Here is a 19,410-nt window from a genome sequence, read left to right on the forward strand (position 1 = left end):
AGCTTCACAAATCTAGGGCACCAGTAAAAATGCACAAAAGAATACTGCAGTAAAATAACCGCATCTCAGATATATATTAATTAAGAGTTAATTTTAACTGTTTTTTTCTTCTATTAATAAATACAGAAGAATATTTTCATTGTATGTTTACAGACTTTTTATGTATAGTTGTGGATATTTTCTTATTTGCTATCATTTATACATATTTCCCCAGAAAAAATGACTGGGAAAACCACAAACTATTTCTGTCATATTAAATTGTTAAAGCAGAAAGAACCGTAATCAGAAAACACCTCTCATTAAAGTTTAAATAGAACAAGCCAGAACATGCTTACTTCCCGGGGAGAAAACAAAGCGGTACTCATCATGGAGCATCACTACTGGGTCTTCCACATAGTTATTGTCACAGCACCAACAATGTCAAACACAGCTTTCTGAAGATTCCTTAAATCATACATCATTCAGCTTCAAAGTAAGAAAGTCTGAACTGGAGACAGGGAGGGTGGACTAAAACTGTACATTGATTATTCCAAGACGCAGCTTATCTTATTATCATTCCATATTCTCTCCTCTCAGATCTTACTGTTTTTAGATTAAAAATAAATGCTTATAAGCAACATGGAGAATTCTGAAAATCCCTTTGGGCTCTTATCTGTTCCAAACCCCAGTAGAAGGGAAAAGAAAAAAAAAAGAAAAAAAAAAAGGCCAGATGGACTTCAAAGAAAATGAAATAGTTAGAGGGTGAGTACGGTAACACTGATGCAGAGTTCCCAACTCATTCAGATACGAAAACTGAGGAAAAAGATTCTGGGAACTATATGACAGTTTACGTAGATCCCTATTTTTGCCTTGCCTAGTCATGTCCTGCACTGCTAAGGAAGGGATTGGCTTAAGCATTCTAATAAAAGAGTTACCATCTCTAGAGGAGATTAAAAATAAAAATATTCCCCTTCTTTCAAATACGAATGATGCTTCCAGTGCCAATAGGAGAACTCATGTTTGACAGGGCAGGGGGTGATGGTATTTTTCCAAATTCTACATGATCTTGACACTTTCATCACCAAGTTTTCACTATCTGAGGAAAGTTTCTTTTCTAACAAGTCCCTTGAAAAAGAAGGCAGCAAATTTACTTGAATTTTCCTAGCAAAAAACTCTTCTCACAGAAAAGTCAGAAATTTCATATACTCCAATATGATTTGGAGATAAATGTGCTAAGACAATGTCCTATTATCTTTCACTAGCTATTCATTTAAAATAAGCAATCCTGATTATAATTGTACAATAACAAGGCATCCTAAAGCCTGAAGGTAACCAAGGAATGGAATCTCACTGAAAATAATATCCCACTTCCTTCTTTCCTCATGAGACATTGCAAGGTCTTAAGACTCATTCTTTAACAACAAAAACAGGAAAGGAAAAAAGGAGAAAAACAATACAGAAGAGCAAGGTCTGCAGAAAGTAGAGGTACTGCAATCAGCTGTCAATAACTGAAGAGGGAAGCAGTCCAGTTCCTCAGCTCCTTTGTGCCACTACATTTGATGACCTAAAAGGGATCTCTTAAGGAATCTGTAAACACTGTTCAATTATTTGGTGAGGACCTGCCAGTCACAAAGGTAGAAACCAGTTCTTCACTCCTGAATACAAGTGCTGAAAAGTGTACAAACCTACAAAATGATCACAGATTAAAAAAACGGAGGCAGCCTGAAATTAAAGCGGAAATTCTGATTTCCCATTCTAAACAGTTTACAAGCTAAGAAACTATTTAATTTGCTTAAGTACAGGTTATCATGCTGTAGCCACTTAATTGTGTGGACACAGACAAGTATGGCTACAAAATCAGAACAGATTTAATTTCAAACAAAGTGTTTAGCAAAATACAGGCTAGGAAGCATAACTGCATGACAAAAATTATCATAGTTCTAATCACTCCTATTTTTCAGTTCACAAAAACTCATTGCACCATTTCCTGAATTAGAAATGTACAGAATACATTATTTAAGGTCAAAGAAGCATTTAGTCCACATCTTTTAGCTTGCAAATTTCAAAAATTTATTTCCAGAAGAAATTATTTGGGATGCTTCTGACCTTACACATTAACTAAATAAACTTGCTTAAGGTACAAAATTCCATGTTTCTAATCTTTCACTATCATAGTAAAACCCTTCAAACAACTCTCCATCCAGTCATTACTGTTTGCTTCTTCTCCATAAAAGATTTACAACAGTTTTTTTCTACTAGATTTATCTTCCTTCTATTCTTTTTGAAATTTATACTGGATCTTCTAGTATTACATAGCAAAAAAAAAAAATAATCACAGATTATACAATTTTCTTTAATATTTCTGAACAAGTAGTTCAAACACCAATTGAGTTTTCTCTCCTGTGGGATATATTATGAAAAACTCATATGAATACATGAGAACTGATCATCTGAATGTTCAAGAGTGGAGTCATGGAATAGCAACAGCTTTTGGAAAGTTTTTCTTTTATGTAGTAAGGTCACCCTGACAAATTTAGCAGTTGGCTTAAAATAAGGAATGGTGGGAAGATGGCAGTGATAGACCTGCTAGTGAAATAAGCTGAGATAAACACAATATTCCGTGCTTCAGTGGACTGTATTTCATTACCAATCCAAGAAGTTTTAGACCAGAAGAGAGCACCAAGACAATCTTCTATCTTGCCAACCCTGGAGACTGCAGATAAACTAGATTTCTTCCTGAGCTCTTGAGAACACCAAGCCTACAGGTATTTTGCAGGTGTTAGTCAGAAGTGTTTTCCTACAGAAAAGGAAAGTCAAGGATACCTTTAACACTTGTCTCAGATTCACCACTCCAGAATCTGACTTCATGCCCTGAATGGTGAAATGAGCCAGAATACTACCTAAAGTTCAGACAATATCTAAACCACCATTTAGAAATCTATTAATATAAAAATGTGATGGAGGCCACAGAACATAAGTATTTACATGAAAGAGTGTCTGCTAAAACAAACAAAAACCCCACATGTACTAGATGCATGAACAAAACAGGAAAGAAGCATGGGAAACGGTTAAGAATAGCAAAGCAACTCCAAGGTCAATGTGTATTTGGTAGGCAGTGAAAGCTGTTGCACATGTGGGCTCACAAACTTAGTTATTAAAATCCACTAAAAATGAGAAGATGTATAAAGAGCATTCATGAGCAACACTTTGAAGAAAATGCATCTCTTCTGCTCTCAAATTATGTTTATCTTAAGAATAGTGATTCAGTTGACTATTCCAAATGCGGTAAGGTAATGTACACTCATTAACGTAAACGTATTCTGTAACCTATGAAAGACAAAATCACAATTATTTGTAAATCAATTTATTCCTGAATAATGTTCCAGAGGCTATTCATTTTTATGGTATTTCTATGGTGGAAGAAACAGCACTTGCTAAAGCAATAAGAGGAACCTATAACTAAAATGCAAATATCATCTAAAGTGCAAGCTCGATCTGAAAAAAACCTAATAAACCAAACATTTACTACTTCTTCAAATTTTCCTATTTTCCTATGTACTCTGGAAGACTATTTAGCTTAGAATGTCACACTCACCACAAAAAAACTTTAGGCAATTTCCAGATGCTGTCAGATGCCTTGTCTAGATCTAAGATAAAGCATCATTCACCTTGCTTGCTCTTGTAGAGGGATTATAAGCAGGGAACAAGGATTAACACAGTTCTAAAAGTCAGTAGAGGGTTTATACAGTTGTCAGCTAACCAAAACATAGAATGAATCCACTCACTCCGAGCACATGCTGTCTCGATAAAATGGAGACATCTCACCACCACTCAAATGACTAAAATGTGTAAATGTTTTTAAGTGACTTTTACCCTTAAGTATGTTTTGTTTTGTTTTCCCAATTGTATGTATGTATTATGTTTGCATGAACTTATATCACAGTCTGGCATTTTCAGGAGCTTTAGCATTAAAATAAGTTACCCTATAATTCAGGAAATTGAAGTGTTGCTGTCATTTTTAACATTATATCCAACTAGATTTAGTCAGAAGAAATGTGTCACCAAAACAGAAAGAAGCAAAGCAATAAAGTGATTCTTTTCCATCTAGTCTTTAGAACATCTTTATAAAATAACGTCATATATACAAATTTCACTCATATAATACATAATCAGGAGTGAAAAGTGTGAGCTAGAGGAGAGAATACAATTATTTTACTAAACTAGGAGCACTTCATAAACATGATCTTCAGCTTGGAAACATTTGCTTTGTTATTATGATCAGTCCTTTGCCTCAGTTTTGTTTCTCTTCTGTTCAGTTGAATTCTTAACCTGAATCAAGCATTTGATTTACATATAATTTTATGTTAAATATCTAATTTTATGTTAAATTGTATGAAGCCCATGGACCTTAAATTGTAGTACATTCTACAGTCAACATAACATAAAAGGCAAATGAAAGATTTCCCTCCATGTCTTCTGTCACAGATTCGGCTAACCCATTAGCACAAAGTACCACTTGTGGTACCTAGAAAGCTGATCACTTTGTTCAACATGTCATTATTCTCTCCAAAGTTACAGCACATTTCTCTTCACTCCTGAATTCAACCTCCCAAGAAACTTCAAGTCACAGCAACCCTTGTAAAGTGAGAAGTTTGCATGTGAACAGAATGCCAGGGTCTGCCCAGGCGTCCTCCTGTGCCAGCCACAGTTCCTACCCACCGGTCACTGATTAGACACAAGTTGTTCTAAAAGGATGTGAAGGTGAAGATTTTCTGAAGAGGGGGTCCTGGTTCTGAGACTGGATACACATCCCAGCATAAGTTCAGTTCATAAACTGAACTGAACACAGAAAAACCTTTTGGAACTAATCTAAAGCATATGCTTAAGATTATTTTATTCCCACACACCTATCTTAAAACCTAGTAATCCAGTTTGTATTTGGATGGTCTAAAGTAAAAAATTCCCGTGAACAAACTGGCTTTTACCTCAACCCAGGAAAAAAGGAATTTCCGTTCACAGCTCAAGAAGAGTTATTACTCCCCTTGTACGAACCCACTGCTTTTCAGCACAGGAACATCATTCCAATGCAAAACAATATTAATCCACAAACAATACCAAGCTACCTCCCAAGAAGTGAGGCCCCAAAAATATCTGTCAAGGATGACCCCATGAATATTTAAGCAAAAAGAAATTGGACATCACTGTTAGGATGGGAATTAAAATAAGGTATTAGGGGGGTGGGGGGGTGGGGGTGGGAATGGGGGCAGCTAAAGTAAGAGGAAGCAATGCATGTTTTTAAAGCAAAAGAATCAGACTGATCTGGGCATACAGATACACATCTTGATCCATCCTGTCTGCAGGCCAAAGTAATAGGCACAATACAGAAAACTCCTCTGAAAAAGCTTAGAAAATCAAGCAGTGATATGAAATTAGAAAACCCTGGAAAACAGCTGGAAGGATTGTCCACTGTATCTTCCGAAGTAACATCTGAATATCCAGGGCTTTCATAGAAGGATAAGCATCAGGCACCATCTTACAAATCCTATTCAAAAGAAAAGGAGTCTACCAGGAAGCCTATCCATGGTAATGAGGATTGTCAGTTAAAAGAAAGTCTTTTTCAACTAGGCCAAGGAAAATTATTCTGCAGAAGAGATCTAATATTTCTCTAGAGATTTAATAATATCAGTATCCGCTAGCAGCTAGGTTAAATAACCAGAAAAACTAAATGGTCACACAAAGACTTTTTTTTTTTTTTTTAATGCAGCATAGAAGTGGACTATCTCACCTATTACCAAAATAATAGATATGTCAGGATGAGGTCTTCAAAGGACAGATTATCTTCATGTTCACAGGCTGATGAAGATGTCTCCAAGAGTGATTTCATTCGACTTAGATATCAGCTACTACAGAATAACAAAGTTTGTCCACTTTCTTAGTAATGCTGGCATCATTTTTGTCATTTTCATGACCAAAATTGAAACAGAAAGACAAAAACTTGAAACTAAAGTAAAGGTGGTCAATCCCAAAAACGTTCCAGGGATTTGTTGTCAGATGGTACACACACTGGAATTATTCATGGTTCCTATCTTTTGCAATATATAACTGATAGGTATTGTAAACGTGGCTTAAAAATTCAATCACCTCTTTTCTTATTAAGAGTTAAGGCAAATTTGGCTGTTTCTGACCTTTTCTCTGCAAATCGAGCAGTACATTTTGAAAGTCTTTTGCTACCACATTACCTACAACAGCAATACAAATAACAATATTGGTTATTTCTTGCAGAAATGAAAGTCCTTTGTAGCCATGGGAGTAATCAGAGCAATGTGCACCCTAATGCAAGTGATTTATATGTATCTATAACATTCTGTAAGGTGCTTCATTGATGCACCAGGGAAAGTCCACACTACACCAGACGGCACTCACACCAGAACCTCACTGTGCAGAAAATCTTGACCACATGTATTTTGAAGAGAACATTTGATAGCATCTAGGGTAAATACTCAACTGAATTATTATGATGGTCAGGAGAACTTTCACACTCTGCCACATAAATTCAAGGAAATTTATTTTTCTTCTCAAGTTACTTCAAGTGCTCACTAACTTCGTCTACCAGGTGAAAATACCAAAAGCAACATGCTATTCCAAGTCATATATCTTGTGAATAAATCGATTTCATTGATAATACTAGAACAGCATTAAAATGTTAAGGCTATCTTAAGAAAAATGAATTTTAAATTGAGCATATGACTGATCCTTATCAGTCCAGATAAGACAGTTCTGCCACTTTTGAGTAATAAATTATTTTTCTTTTAAATTCCTTGATGTTAGACAGAATTGCTGTCCTAAATCACAAACGTAACTCTGTAAGTGATATAATAATATTTTGAAAAACTCAGTAAACTACACTTAAAGTAAAAAATAACCTTTGAGGTATTATAAAACATAAAACTAAATTCTCCAGCTTTTTTAGCCTTATGTCAATGTCTGCTTAAACTTTAAAAACTCAGAATTGTAGATAATATAAAACTAGAAATAACTTCTTGTAATTTTTGTTGTTTGGGGAAGGTTTTATAATTATTTCAGGTTTTGTTTCAAGCAATGTATGTTTTTTGAAAAGCCTGTGGTGCTCATCTTAGTAATTACAGTAAAATCTAAACTCATTTTTTGATTATGTCAGACGGAACTTGCATACTATGTTTTTCAATCTAAAACACTTAAGGGGAACAAAATAAATCAGCTCTTAAATAACTAACTTTCAAACCCCTGAAGTTTATTTTATGTCTTAACTGAAACTTTAAATTTTGCATCTAATAAAAAAAATAAAAATAAATTTAAAAAAAACTCACCAAATTTGACTTCAGGCAATTCCTTCAAAAGAATTATTTTGTTCAATCATACTAAGCTACCACGTGACAGTGCATATCACTGCAATAATAACATTGTAAACAGAATAATAAGTTCGCTTCATAATGCTGTTAAAAATCAGCCAGGAACATAATCGACTTTGCTACCTATATGACAAGAATGACCAACAAATTAAAATATGGAAAATATAGGTAATCAGAAACATAATTGCGTTGATTGCAACTTGGAAAAGCTAAATGATTAGGGCAGACCTCAAAATTTCTATATAAAATATTTTAAAAATTTTAATTATCAAAGATTATTAAGGCTTTTGTTATATTTCGTGTTCTTCTCTGACATAGTCCTACAGCCTTATGTTGTCACATTAGTTCTGAGAAAAAGAGCCAAGTCCCAAATCAAGAGAAGAATTTCCCACAGCACCAAGATGTTTTCCCATTTAAGTATTGACCTGATCTGACCCTGCCTGTGAGTGCTGACAAAATCAGATCAGAAGGTGATGTGACTGCTGGCTATGGAAAGCATGATGCATGAAGGCAAGCTCATAAGCCTGTAGCTCCTTGCTGTGTCGATCTACTTTAATCAACTTCCAGTATGTCTTAGGTGTTCAATTCTGGTTGGATATTTTTGGTATTTCTATTCATGTAGTTCTGATTTGGAAAAATAAAGTTTTCAGTGGTATGCAGGCATACTAAACAACAGGCACACTCCAGTGAAATTTCAAAACTGAATCCAGGAAATATTTTCTTCTGTATTCTTAAAATATTTTCATTTTATCTAACCAAATCCAAGCAAAAGATATTTTTAAAAGATAGCACACAAAGCTCTCAATAATGAAAATTTGACAATAAATCCCTCACAGAACATCCTTATGCCTGGTACAACACATGTTCCAGAACAGCTCTAGAACTACCAAGAATGCTTGGTTTTCCTCAAGAAAAAGCAGATCATTCTCTCTCCTCTCTCCCTCTGATCGATTTAAGATAGGAACACGTCTTCCCTCCAGACTGTTAAGCATTGACAATGCGAGATCACTTAACATGAAAAGCTGGACAGAGCTTAACTGTGACCTTGCCCTTGTGAACCATGGCATAAAATCCAGTGGCCAGTAACTATTGTACTTCTTGTCCTAGCAATTGCTTCTGCTGTAAGAAATGCCATTTTGAGTGATAGTCAAAAGATACTTGAGCTAGAGGGTCATAGGAGAACTGATTAGTTTAATTACAACATATTTAAGTCCCATTAAGTCATGAGTTTTTTAATGGAGGTTAATACACTGACTATGCCCTTAAAGAATATCTGGAGATGACATAGTGAGAGTAGACGGATTTATCTTTAAAATAAACAAAAACAAGCATGTGTGACAACCTTGAAGCATTCCCCCCATCTTTAGCAGAACAAACGGCTATGTTATGCCTTAAACATCTGTTTTTTGTTACTTTGGGAGGAAAAGATAGATGACACCTTGTCTTATCTTTCCCAAGGTTTTATGGCCACGGAGGCAGACACCTGGTAAGATAACGGCAATTAACACTGTTGCTGTGAAAGGTCTCATGGCCTAATTGGGATGACAGATATGAGCCATCTGGTGGACAACCAACTACCAAAAGAAACCATGAATCAACAGCTACCCTTGATGGGCAAATCAACTCACTTCTGGTCAGTACTGTGAACTTTCCCGCAGTTTGAAGATCCCAGACCCATTTCCAGAAGAGTCTTCCTAATTAGCATGAAGAGCAAACAGAGGGAGGAGATGAACTGCCCTCTCCTATCTTGCGTGTAAATAAACTGGTTTATAAAACAAACTCACGCGTGGTATGAGGTGACGGCATGTAAATCTTCAACACATCCCCCCCCTTCAGAGGTTGTCACGGGACCGATGTACCTGTGGAGTGGTGATATCTTACTCTCTCTCTCTCTCTCTGTTATCTTAGTTTTCCTTCTCACTCTCTCTTTTCCTTTTTCTTGAACATATGCTGTCAATGTACTAAGTTTTGTGATATAATGACATACTTTTCCAAGTCACTAATCCCTGTAATTTGTATTACACCATGTAATTTTAGTAAATTCATAATTGAACTGGACCACCAGAGTGATTGTCTGTCATTCACTTAGCTTCGCTGCGCAGAAATACCCAGAGCTAACTCACACCTGATCTCATCTGCTGAGTCAGGGCGCATGTCACGTTCAGAGTTAACTCATCTCATCCCATCTGTTGGGATGGGACAGCATGGGACCATATAAACCTAAAAACAAGATACGGAGAATACTCGATTTTTACGTTGCAAATCCAAACATTTTGGGAAAAACAAAACCAAAAACCAAATAATCAGTCCCTCAAAATATTGTATTCAGAAAAGGAAAACGTCTTATTCACAACCAAGTACATTAGCTTCATGAATTAATCTATTCAATTGTTTGGGCTGCTGCAACAAACCTCTTAGAATGGTACACATTACATGATTTCAGCATTAAGTTGCTTTTATCCTTCAAAGTAAGAATGTAGTTTCCTCATCAAGTGCAAATGAAGAATGAACTCCAGTTGCGATGTTTGAGCAGGGACACACCAGCACATGCTTCAAAGCCTGCTCTCTGCAGAAAATAGACTATTAAAGCTATTGGGTTACTGTCCTGGATTTGTTAAAAACAAGACCAGTTTCTCTTTTAGTGAGTTTTTCTTTCAGCTAAGCCCTTCTCAGTAACTGCACTTTTCTGAAGTTGGATACATGTTTTGGTAGACATAGCAATGGAATGCAAGGTCACCGATAAGGATTCACATCCTGTGACAGGGACAAGGAGGAGCGAACTGAACAGGTGACTGAAACTGACCAACTAAGTATTCCATCCCATTCACGTGATACTTCATATAAAAGTAGGAGATCACAAAGGTCTCATTCCTTTTTCTCCTTCTTAGACTATGGCTGACATCTGGGAAGCACCCTGCCTGCCGTCCCTGCAAATCTGAGGCCTGGTGACAGACCATGCATCCTTGAATCCAGTTCCGGTTTGCTGTAGAGTCCAGCCCAGGACTTCCAGGTATCTGCTCTGCTGCTGCTGGAGCAGCTGGTGCTGAGTTGCCACGATTTTCAAGATTGGTTTTGTTTATTGTGTATTATTTTATCTATTTTATTAGTAGCAATAGTAAAACCTTTTAAACTTTTTTTTCCAACTTGCTAGTCTGTCTCTCTTTTCCTCCTATCGTCTCTCCCTAGTGGGAAAACGGGGGGGTTAGGAGGAAGAGGGGCTTAACAAAGCATCTGCCAGTTTATTGTTGCCCTTTGCAATCAAACCTTGACAGTTACACAGTAAACATTCCATTACATATCAAAAAACCCAAAGTTTACTCTCAATGTCTCATTTTCTTCAAGAAAGAATAATTTCAAAATTATTTCCTTAACTATAGACTTACATGACATTATTTTTATTTGAATTTACATGTGGGCAGAATATCACAAATGAATGTTCATAGTCAAAATTCTGATGCTTTGAAACTGAACTTCCAACTCCAGAAGCCCCACTGCTCAGCTTGGGGTTGCAATTTTGATTTTTCTTTGGAAAGTTACTTGACCTGTCACTGGCCACAACTGGAAAGAGCCTGTCTCCATCTTCTTTACACTTCCTCTTCAGGTATTTATTACTCTATACATTGATAAGATCCCCTCTGAGTCCTCTCTAGGCTAAACAGTCCCAGCTCTGTCAGACTTTTTTCAGGAGGGATGTTCCAGTTCTTCTTTGTGGCCATTTGTTGAACTCTCTCTAGTAGCACCACGTCTCTCTTGTCCTGGGGAGCCCAGAACTGGACACAGTGCTCCAGGTGTGGCCTCACCAGTGCTGAGTAGAGGGGAACAATTCCTACCAAGGATTTTCTTTAGGACTCAAGAACAAAGATTGGTTTCCCAGGACTGCCCCAAATAATCCAGAATGTATGCACAGTTTCCCAAGTATTACACAAGCAGCATTTTGAGGTGTTTCTATACATGACCCATTTCATATTTGAGGCATGAGTGTAAGATGGATTTTACTGCTGTTTTCCTCCAGCAAAGTTATTAGAGAGGATGACCAGCCTTTTTCAAAGGCTATGAGTGTTGAAATAATTTGGGAGATTACATTTCCACAAATAAATAAACAACAGAGTTCTCTTCCAGAAATAAAGATCTGGACTGCATAGAAAGTAAGGGAATACAAAGAATTTTTCACCAGAACATGCTGAACCTTGTTTTTCCTCTATCACATTACTAATTCAAAAGATGGAAGAGGTTGTACATGTAATGGACAATTAAGATTTTATTTTCTTATGTGGAACCATGGTATTTATTTGGTTATATTCCTGAGAACCAGAAATACACAACTCATTGTGAAATTCCTGGTAAAAATTCATAGATCTGCTGCTAAATCAATTAATACAATTCCATCTGATAAAATTTTGTACCTGTGTACAATATCTATTGCTTAACATTTGTGATTGACTGTCATCTGAAGTTAGGTCAGAGACACACACCATTTACTCCAAAGAAGAACATGACATTAAACCTGACAGGAGATACCCTAATTTTCAATTACTTGAATTATTGGTTGAGGTTTTTGAGAACTAGGATTGATCTTAGGGTGTCAGTTTACTAGAGGAACAAGAAAGATGGGAATAAAATCATTTCCCTCAACATTCTGGTGAAACCTTCTGTTTGGCCCTTTTTCTGAAAAATATATTCTCTTCTTTTGTAAGGTTTTCTCATAGCATAGATCTAATGAAAAGGAAACAAAGAGAGACAGAGTGATACAATGAGGTGGCAGAAATACACAGCACCTTTACAGAAGAAGTCCAGTAGCTAGTCATCCAAAGTCATAACAATGCATAGCTAAGAAAAAGAAAGGATGAGGAAAAGACCAGAATCATCATGCAAACTTAGGACGTGACTATTCATTGCACTACTAGAATTTCTGTTTGCAAACCACAGGTGACAGTCGCACAGAGGGGGCCTGGACCTGTCTCCTGGAGAGCATTATCTAGCAGCAGTCTTAGGAAGCAGTGGACAGAGCTCAACAATTTCTTAGATGCCAACTGTTAAACTAACACTGAAAAGGCAACAATAGGTAGAAAAAATCTCCTTCACGCATATTTGGTGGACAGCACTATCACCAGGGAGCAGACACGATTTTGGCTATTTTGATTTTCACTAGAACCTCAGAAATGGTTTATTTTGCCTTGGAATACAGGAGCAAGATCACAGAATCTCAGGCAGGACCATATCTAGCAGATCGAGCCAAATTCTGAAACATAAAAAGATAACAGTCTCAAATAAAGTACCCAGAAAGACCACAGTTCAGAGTGGCAAAAGTTTTGGGTGCTTATTTTTCTTCCTCAGGAAACAAAGTCCAAGATGATTCCTATAGAGTTCACAGAAACAAATAAGAAAAATCATCTTAACAAAAGCTGTGATTTAGACAAGTAAACTATTTTGCTGAAAATGGCCAAATCCTATCTCTGTTAGAACACAGAGAAATGCTTTGTCATTCTTTCTACCTGTCTTGCATATACCCCTGTTTCCTGTAAGCATGCAATATACCTCTCCACAGTCTTGGATACAAAGGGGCACAAAGGGGGAAAGAACTAGCTGTTTTTAATTGAAGGTAGCACAAATTTCTTTCCCCTCTGTCTTTGTAGAGGGGGATCTGTTAGTTTCTGGTACTAGAACTCCAAATAGTAAAGAGTTTTAATGTTTTCTGAATATTTTTTAAGTTATGCCTGTCCTAAAAACAGAACTCCACATGAGTCCTGGGGCATATGATGCATTATTTCTTTTCCCCATCTCAGTCTGAAGCAAGGAAAAATACACAGATTTCTAGACAGGCAGGGAAACAAACTTATTAGACACAGCCTATGGCTGGTCTACAGCAGAGTTAGAGGCACCATCATCACAAGAAAATCAAGTGTTTTTTTCTGTCAAAAGACGTACCAGTTATCACCTTTAGCAACAAAACCTAAATGTATCACAGACATCTTAATCAAGTAGTCACAGTTAACTGGTAATGAAGTTCTAGAAAGAATATACAACAGCATTATTATTTGCCCACTAACTCATATGATGGATATTACAGAAGTAGGAGAGAGATAACAAGTCTTCCTAATTTGTGTCCCTTTGACAGAGAAACTTAGTTCCTCTTCTTTCTTTGACTTGAATGGTTCTGCAGTTGTTTTGCACCAGCACAGAGATAATGGTGCCCATGGAGAGACTCAAGAACGAGTGCTAAAGTTTTAACTGAAGAACAAATGTCATGGAAAGTAAAATATGCATTTTCTCCAAGTCTATTAGAGGATCTCAAAAAGATGCACTGGTTTGATCTTAGGTTTTGCTTTTGCTTTTCAACTGCATCATCGATGCCAGGTGAAAAGTTAATTCTCAGTAATATTCCAATACTCTGAAGCTCACAATAAAAGATGGTCACAGGGCTAGCATCAAGAAAAGGAGAGGGGAAAAAAAAATAAAAGGAAAAATTAGTATAAAAGTCTCCTTGGAGTATGTCAGCAGAGAACGGTCCCAGTAACATCAAAGGCTTTTACCAGCTGACAGTCATTTAAATAGGTGTATGAATTCAGGCTTTCCAATTTTCTCACCTTCCACCAGAGAAGGTACATAAACCCACTTTAACTAGCCCAGACAAATAATGACCCTCAACATGAGCATCAGTTTCCAGTATGACAAGTTAATGCTATAAGGGAGCATCTTCTGAAATCTTTATACAGATCAGAATTAAGTATGATCCCCCTAAGGTCTCTCAGACAAGGGAACGACAGTCTATGTTAAATAAGTCATGCTCCTCTAAACTGCTAAAATTATGAAGGGAGAACAGCAGCAAGATCTAACCTGAAGACACCAAGACACTGCTTCTTCCTCCTCTACTGTTGAAGAGAAGCTGTCAAATCCATGTATACCGTGATTAAGTTACAAAAGATGTACCCATCGTTAACCAATCGACATGGTAAATGCTTTCTGACCACCTAAAAAACGAGGGGATATTTTTCAAGTTTTAGACCCTTCTGCATGACAAGAGCGAGAGAGCAGACAGAAGATTAAGTGATACATTGTTTAGAAGCAGAGTGCTTAGATTATATTTAATTAATAATTAATAGATGTATTGTAAGTAAGAAACTAAACAATTATAACTAGCATCATCAATTATTTCCTAGTATAGATATATTGTATGTCAAAATTTTTAATAAGTGTAATGCATATGTAGTAATTATGTGAACAGAAGCAACACAAGAGCATCCAGTCTTTGGAGCACTTATGGAGGATGATCCCCAGAGCTCCCCAGCACTGTCAATAAAAGAATGCTGCTTAACAGTATAATTGACTCTGCTGTTAAGTTTATTTCTTCATTTACACCACACAATCTACACCACACAAGCTAATTTGGTGATGTATGAAATCCTACAGAACACAGATTTTAAATCAGCAACTTTGTAGGAATAATTCGTATGTTCATTTGAAATTAGTATCTCCTACATACCCTATCCAGCATGGACTGTGTATATCTTATCTTCTGCAAACACAGAGGACTTCCAAGATATGCTGCTGGCAATGGAAAGCACTATCAAAGCAAGTCACCTGAGATGTCATGTATGAGATTTATCTCCATATATACTCCCCAAAACACAAGAAAAAAACTCAGTTAGCAGCACTCTCAAAACATGTAAATTTCTGAAGCACTTTCTCATCTAAGTGAGATGTTTTGCAAGTGTCTGCACACACTCCAGACCTGAACAGTATAAATGGGCAGATGCATAAGAAATGTGAGAGAAATAAGATCGAAAACATTATATCCTCTATCCTCCAGAATAGTATGTTGATTCCAGTAAGCAATTCTCAGAAGACATAGAAAATAAAAACAAAAGTTCACCAGAAAGCAGGAAAAGTCCTTTTAGAGACAGATTGGAGCTGAATGACTGAGACTATTCAATTAAAAAAAACGACTAACAAAAGATGCCCCAAGTGATCCTAATTACCCTCTTCTATTGCAAAAGACTGTTCAATAGACCTCAGGGACAAAACACTGAAAGAGAGCTCTCATATTTTCAGTACACAGTTAACTTAGAGAGAGGGGACGATGACACAGACAGACACTCTGTGATTGAAACTGAGATTAGACATTTATACTGGAAATAAATTATGTTAAAACACCTAATAGTATAAAATATCTTACATTAGGTTTACAGCAGAAGACAAACTAGCTGCTAGTGCTATAAAGAAGTATTCCAAAGGGCAATATTGTCTAGCTGTCCATTAATATAATGCAATTTTCTATTATTAAAGATAAAGAACTGGTCTCTGACTTAAAAATTGCAATTCCTCTTTTCCTGACTCGTGCTTAAAATCAGAACATCATCCAAAACATACTAATGATATAAAAGTTCTCATAATGAAGACTACTAATAATACCATCACGTAGCATGCAGTATATACTGCTTAGTCTTCATAGCTATGGAGCCACATTCATGGAAGTTTGACTCTTTAAAAGATTTTCAGACACCAGACATGCTTTCACAAATCAGATCCCATACTTGTAAAAAGACACTCAATCCTTCCATTGCTTTCACAAAAGCATCACAAATGCCTCAGCATTGCTGAGCCTATTAAAACACAAAACATACAAATTTTTTGCAATACGATAGTTGAGTTTGCTGCCTTCAGAGAAAAAAAAAATAGCAATGATAACTGTATTATGTCACTTTGCACCTGTTTTCTGGTATTTTAAAAATCCATTTTTTTAATACTTGATTTTCCTACTGTGAGTACATTAAATATTGAGAACTAACATGTCTAGGTACCCAAGTTTAGTCACGAAAAGTAAAGGATGATGACATTTAAATGGTACCATGTTGCTTTTAGAAAAAGCAGAAAGTGAAACACTGATCACTGCAAGCCTAATCTTACTATTAGAAATAGCTATGCTGCTCTTAAGTCAAGCATTCTTCTTAAACATAGAAACATTTCTGTGTATCTTTTTAATCAAACAAGCATGCAAAATTCTAACTTCATAAAACTGTAGTGCTTTAACATATTTAGAATTATATTCTCTGAACATCAGTACAAATGAAAGACAGATAAACTCCAGTACGCTGGGTCATGGTACCATACAAATCAAAGTACATCCCCATACAAATCTGATAAGGCCATTATATTCTTTCTCTTTGGTTTGCTGATTTTGGTGGATTTTTTTGGTTTAGCACTATTCTGAATAAAGAGTTCTATCACATCTTGTCCAAATGTAGCACACTGTAACAAACTGAGAGAGAGGGAGCAAAAAACTGTTACCACAGAAAAACATAAACAACTTTCCCAGCTGTAGCACAAACTATGTAATTCTTACTTCGTGAGAAGTGCTACTGAAAGAAACAGTGTCATTCGAAAGCACTCATGAGTACATGGCATCAAACATGCAATATTACACTACAGCAACCTTATATTAGAAGTAGTAATTGGCCACTACTTCCTTAGCACAATGGGAGGTTGCTGATCTGGGTTTCCTGCAGTACCTGTCATCAGTTGGCTAGCAGTTCTTAAGAAACACTTTTTTTCATGGATTAAAATGAGAATGTTAAAGCATTAAATGATGCAAACAGCAATGATTCAAACTTCTGATTCAACACCCTTAGTACAATGGTCTATAATGGCACACTGTCTGCCTACTTTTTTCTTCACATTATTAGCACCAAGAAGAAATGTGCTATAGATGTGCACCCTTCTAAGGGACTTTCACAGCGTTACTTGAAATCTACTTCAATTTCTTCAAGAAGATTTAAACAAGGAAAAAAGTGGCCATCATGACCAAGTTTTCAAATGTCTCTAAAAGCTTAAGTGAAAGACACAGCATCTGTTCTGCTCTACACAGGCAATACCTGTTACTCATGTGAGTAACACATAGAGAAGGTATGCATTGGAGCACTAAGCATCATAAAAACAGATTTTGTGCTGCAAGTTCCCTACAAAATTGGCTACTGCTAGCTCTCACCCCAATAGAAAGAGCAAAAGAAATCAGAATTTAAAATCCATCCGCAATGACACCTACTGGAAACTGAAGGATTGATGACTCAGGCTCACATCTGCCCTTCATACTCAAATTCTCTCATTGATCTCACACCACTAGGCTTATAAAAGCATCCTTAGAGTGAAAATACATTTAAGAAATAACACCAGCATGTTTCTTCTGCAACATCGGCTTGTAATTATTTTTTTAGGAAGTTCAGCACCAGATAACATTCACTGCCAAGTGAACTACTGAGCTACAGGAGAAGCCTCAATTTTGGAAGAAAGGCCAATCTGTTAAGATTACCCTAAAAGTTGCATGAGTTACAGGCATGCCACTAATTCCGCATGTAATCGTCCCCTCTTAAACGTGAGCCAAAGGTCTACCTGCTGCAGATTAACCTCCTCCGCAGCACAAGTACTTGAGGGCATACACGAGATTACCCCTTCTCCCGCCGGCTCTCTGACATTCAGCGGTGGCCGCGACCGCGCAGCGACCCTGGGGCCGCCGCGCCGGGCGCACAAGCGCCCGCACAAGTTTCAGCACCGCGCACCGGTGGCTGGGCGCACACGCCACAGCCCCTTCAACCCGACAGCCAAAAGCCATTTCCCGGCTGTTTCTACCCACGGCGAAGCCCGGGCCGGGAGGCGGAGGGGGCGAGGGAGCGCTGACGGTCCTTGATCTATTTCGATCCGCTCCCCGGATCCCCACAGCGCGGACTGGCTGCGGGAGGCCAGCGCAGCCCGGGACGGCACCTGGGGCGGGCGGCGGCGGGATGCCCGCGTTCCGCTGCGGGGGGGCGGGAGAAGTGGGCCGGGGGACGAGCCGGGCTGTGGGGCCGGGGCGCCTGAAGGGGCCGAGGCCCGCGGTGGGACGCGGCGGGATGCGGCCCGGCGGCCCGCGACAGCGGTACCTGATGATGTCGTCCTGGTGCCCCAGGTAGAATTTCTGCCGGTGCTCCCGGGGGCTGTAAACCACGCCGACCCCCGCCACGAAGTAGACGATCTCCTTGGCCGCCGTGTAGTAGAGGTTGTTGCGGCACTGGTGACCTCGGTAACCGTAGACCCACTCCAGCCGCAGGTGGCAGCTCGGCGCGCTCCGGTCAGCCATGTCCCCCCGCCCCCGCCAACCGGGTACGGCTCCCTCCCGCCGGAGACCCCGCGGGAAGGGGGCGACGCGTCGGCCGCCCCCTCCGCTCGGCTCAGTGCCCGCCGCGCTAATCCCTGGCCGCCGACATGAATGCCCGCCGCCGCCGCTCGTCCGCCGCCTCACAGAGGGCGCCGCCGCCCGATCCCACCCCGCCGCCTCGCGCCGCCAGACATGGCTGCGCTGAGACACCGCCCGGGACGCGGAGCGAGGGCGCGGCGCCGCTCCGGCCCCCCCGCGCGCCCCGCTCTGCGCCTGCGCCGAGGGCAGCGCCGCCAGGCGGCCAGGCGGCCAGGCGGGAGCGCGCGTCGGCGGGCGCGGGCCGAGGCGGCGTGGGGAGGGAGCAGGAGGTGACCGGCTGCACCACCGCACCTGCTTGGGGTGGGGGGGCTTTTTATTTATAATCATGGTGTGGGGGGTTTTCTTTGTTTTCGCTTTTTTCTTTTTAAGCGAGGCTGGGTATTCTCCCCCTCTCCCAAATTCAGGTTTATATTGTTACTGCTCCTCCGGGGGACATACCGTTTCCTCGCCTTTCCGTCGCGTCACAGCCGCCCGGCTCTCGACAGCCGCTGGGGCGCTTCGAGCCCCCACAGCGGTCTGTGGCAACCCCCCCGCCCCGGTCCCCCGGGGGCCCAGCGGCACGCCAGCTCCGTTTCATCCTAGAAGAAAATGTCAGCTGTAATTTTTAATGACTGATATTTAACCCTGCACCACCCCCCACCTGCCTCATACAGCACGCAAAAGTCACTTCCCCATCCGTGCCTTCGTTTCCCCACGGCACAACTCCAAGTTCATCCTTACAACTCAAAGCGTTTTGCAAGGGAAAGTCACCATTTTCCCGGCTCACAGAGGGGAAAGTGACTTGTCTGTGCTGCATGAGGCAGCAGTGGAGGGGAACAC

The 19,410-nt window shown here is 39.2% G+C and overlaps 1 protein-coding gene across 9 annotated transcripts in view; it reads right to left on the reverse strand.

Annotated features, from left to right (window-relative positions):
• The window catches only part of EML5 (EMAP like 5), a 118,447-nt gene extending 99,761 nt beyond the window's left edge, over positions 1 to 18,686 (reverse strand). For 5 of the 9 annotated variants that reach the window (XM_071809536.1, XM_071809539.1, XM_071809537.1 and 2 more), the window contains exon 1: positions 18,278 to 18,683. In XM_071809536.1, the coding sequence (XP_071665637.1) occupies positions 18,278 to 18,474 (197 nt within the window). In that variant the 5' untranslated portion in view covers positions 18,475 to 18,683. Of the gene's footprint in view, positions 1 to 18,277 lie in introns of all 9 variants that reach the window. The other 4 variants (XR_011739417.1, XR_011739416.1, XM_071809541.1 and 1 more) reach the window with 1 other exon arrangement.
• Between the last annotated feature and the right edge of the window lie 724 nt (positions 18,687 to 19,410).

Source organism: Patagioenas fasciata, chromosome 5 (assembly GCF_037038585.1).
Source record: "Patagioenas fasciata isolate bPatFas1 chromosome 5, bPatFas1.hap1, whole genome shotgun sequence".
NCBI classification, from domain to species: Eukaryota; Metazoa; Chordata; class Aves; order Columbiformes; family Columbidae; genus Patagioenas; species Patagioenas fasciata.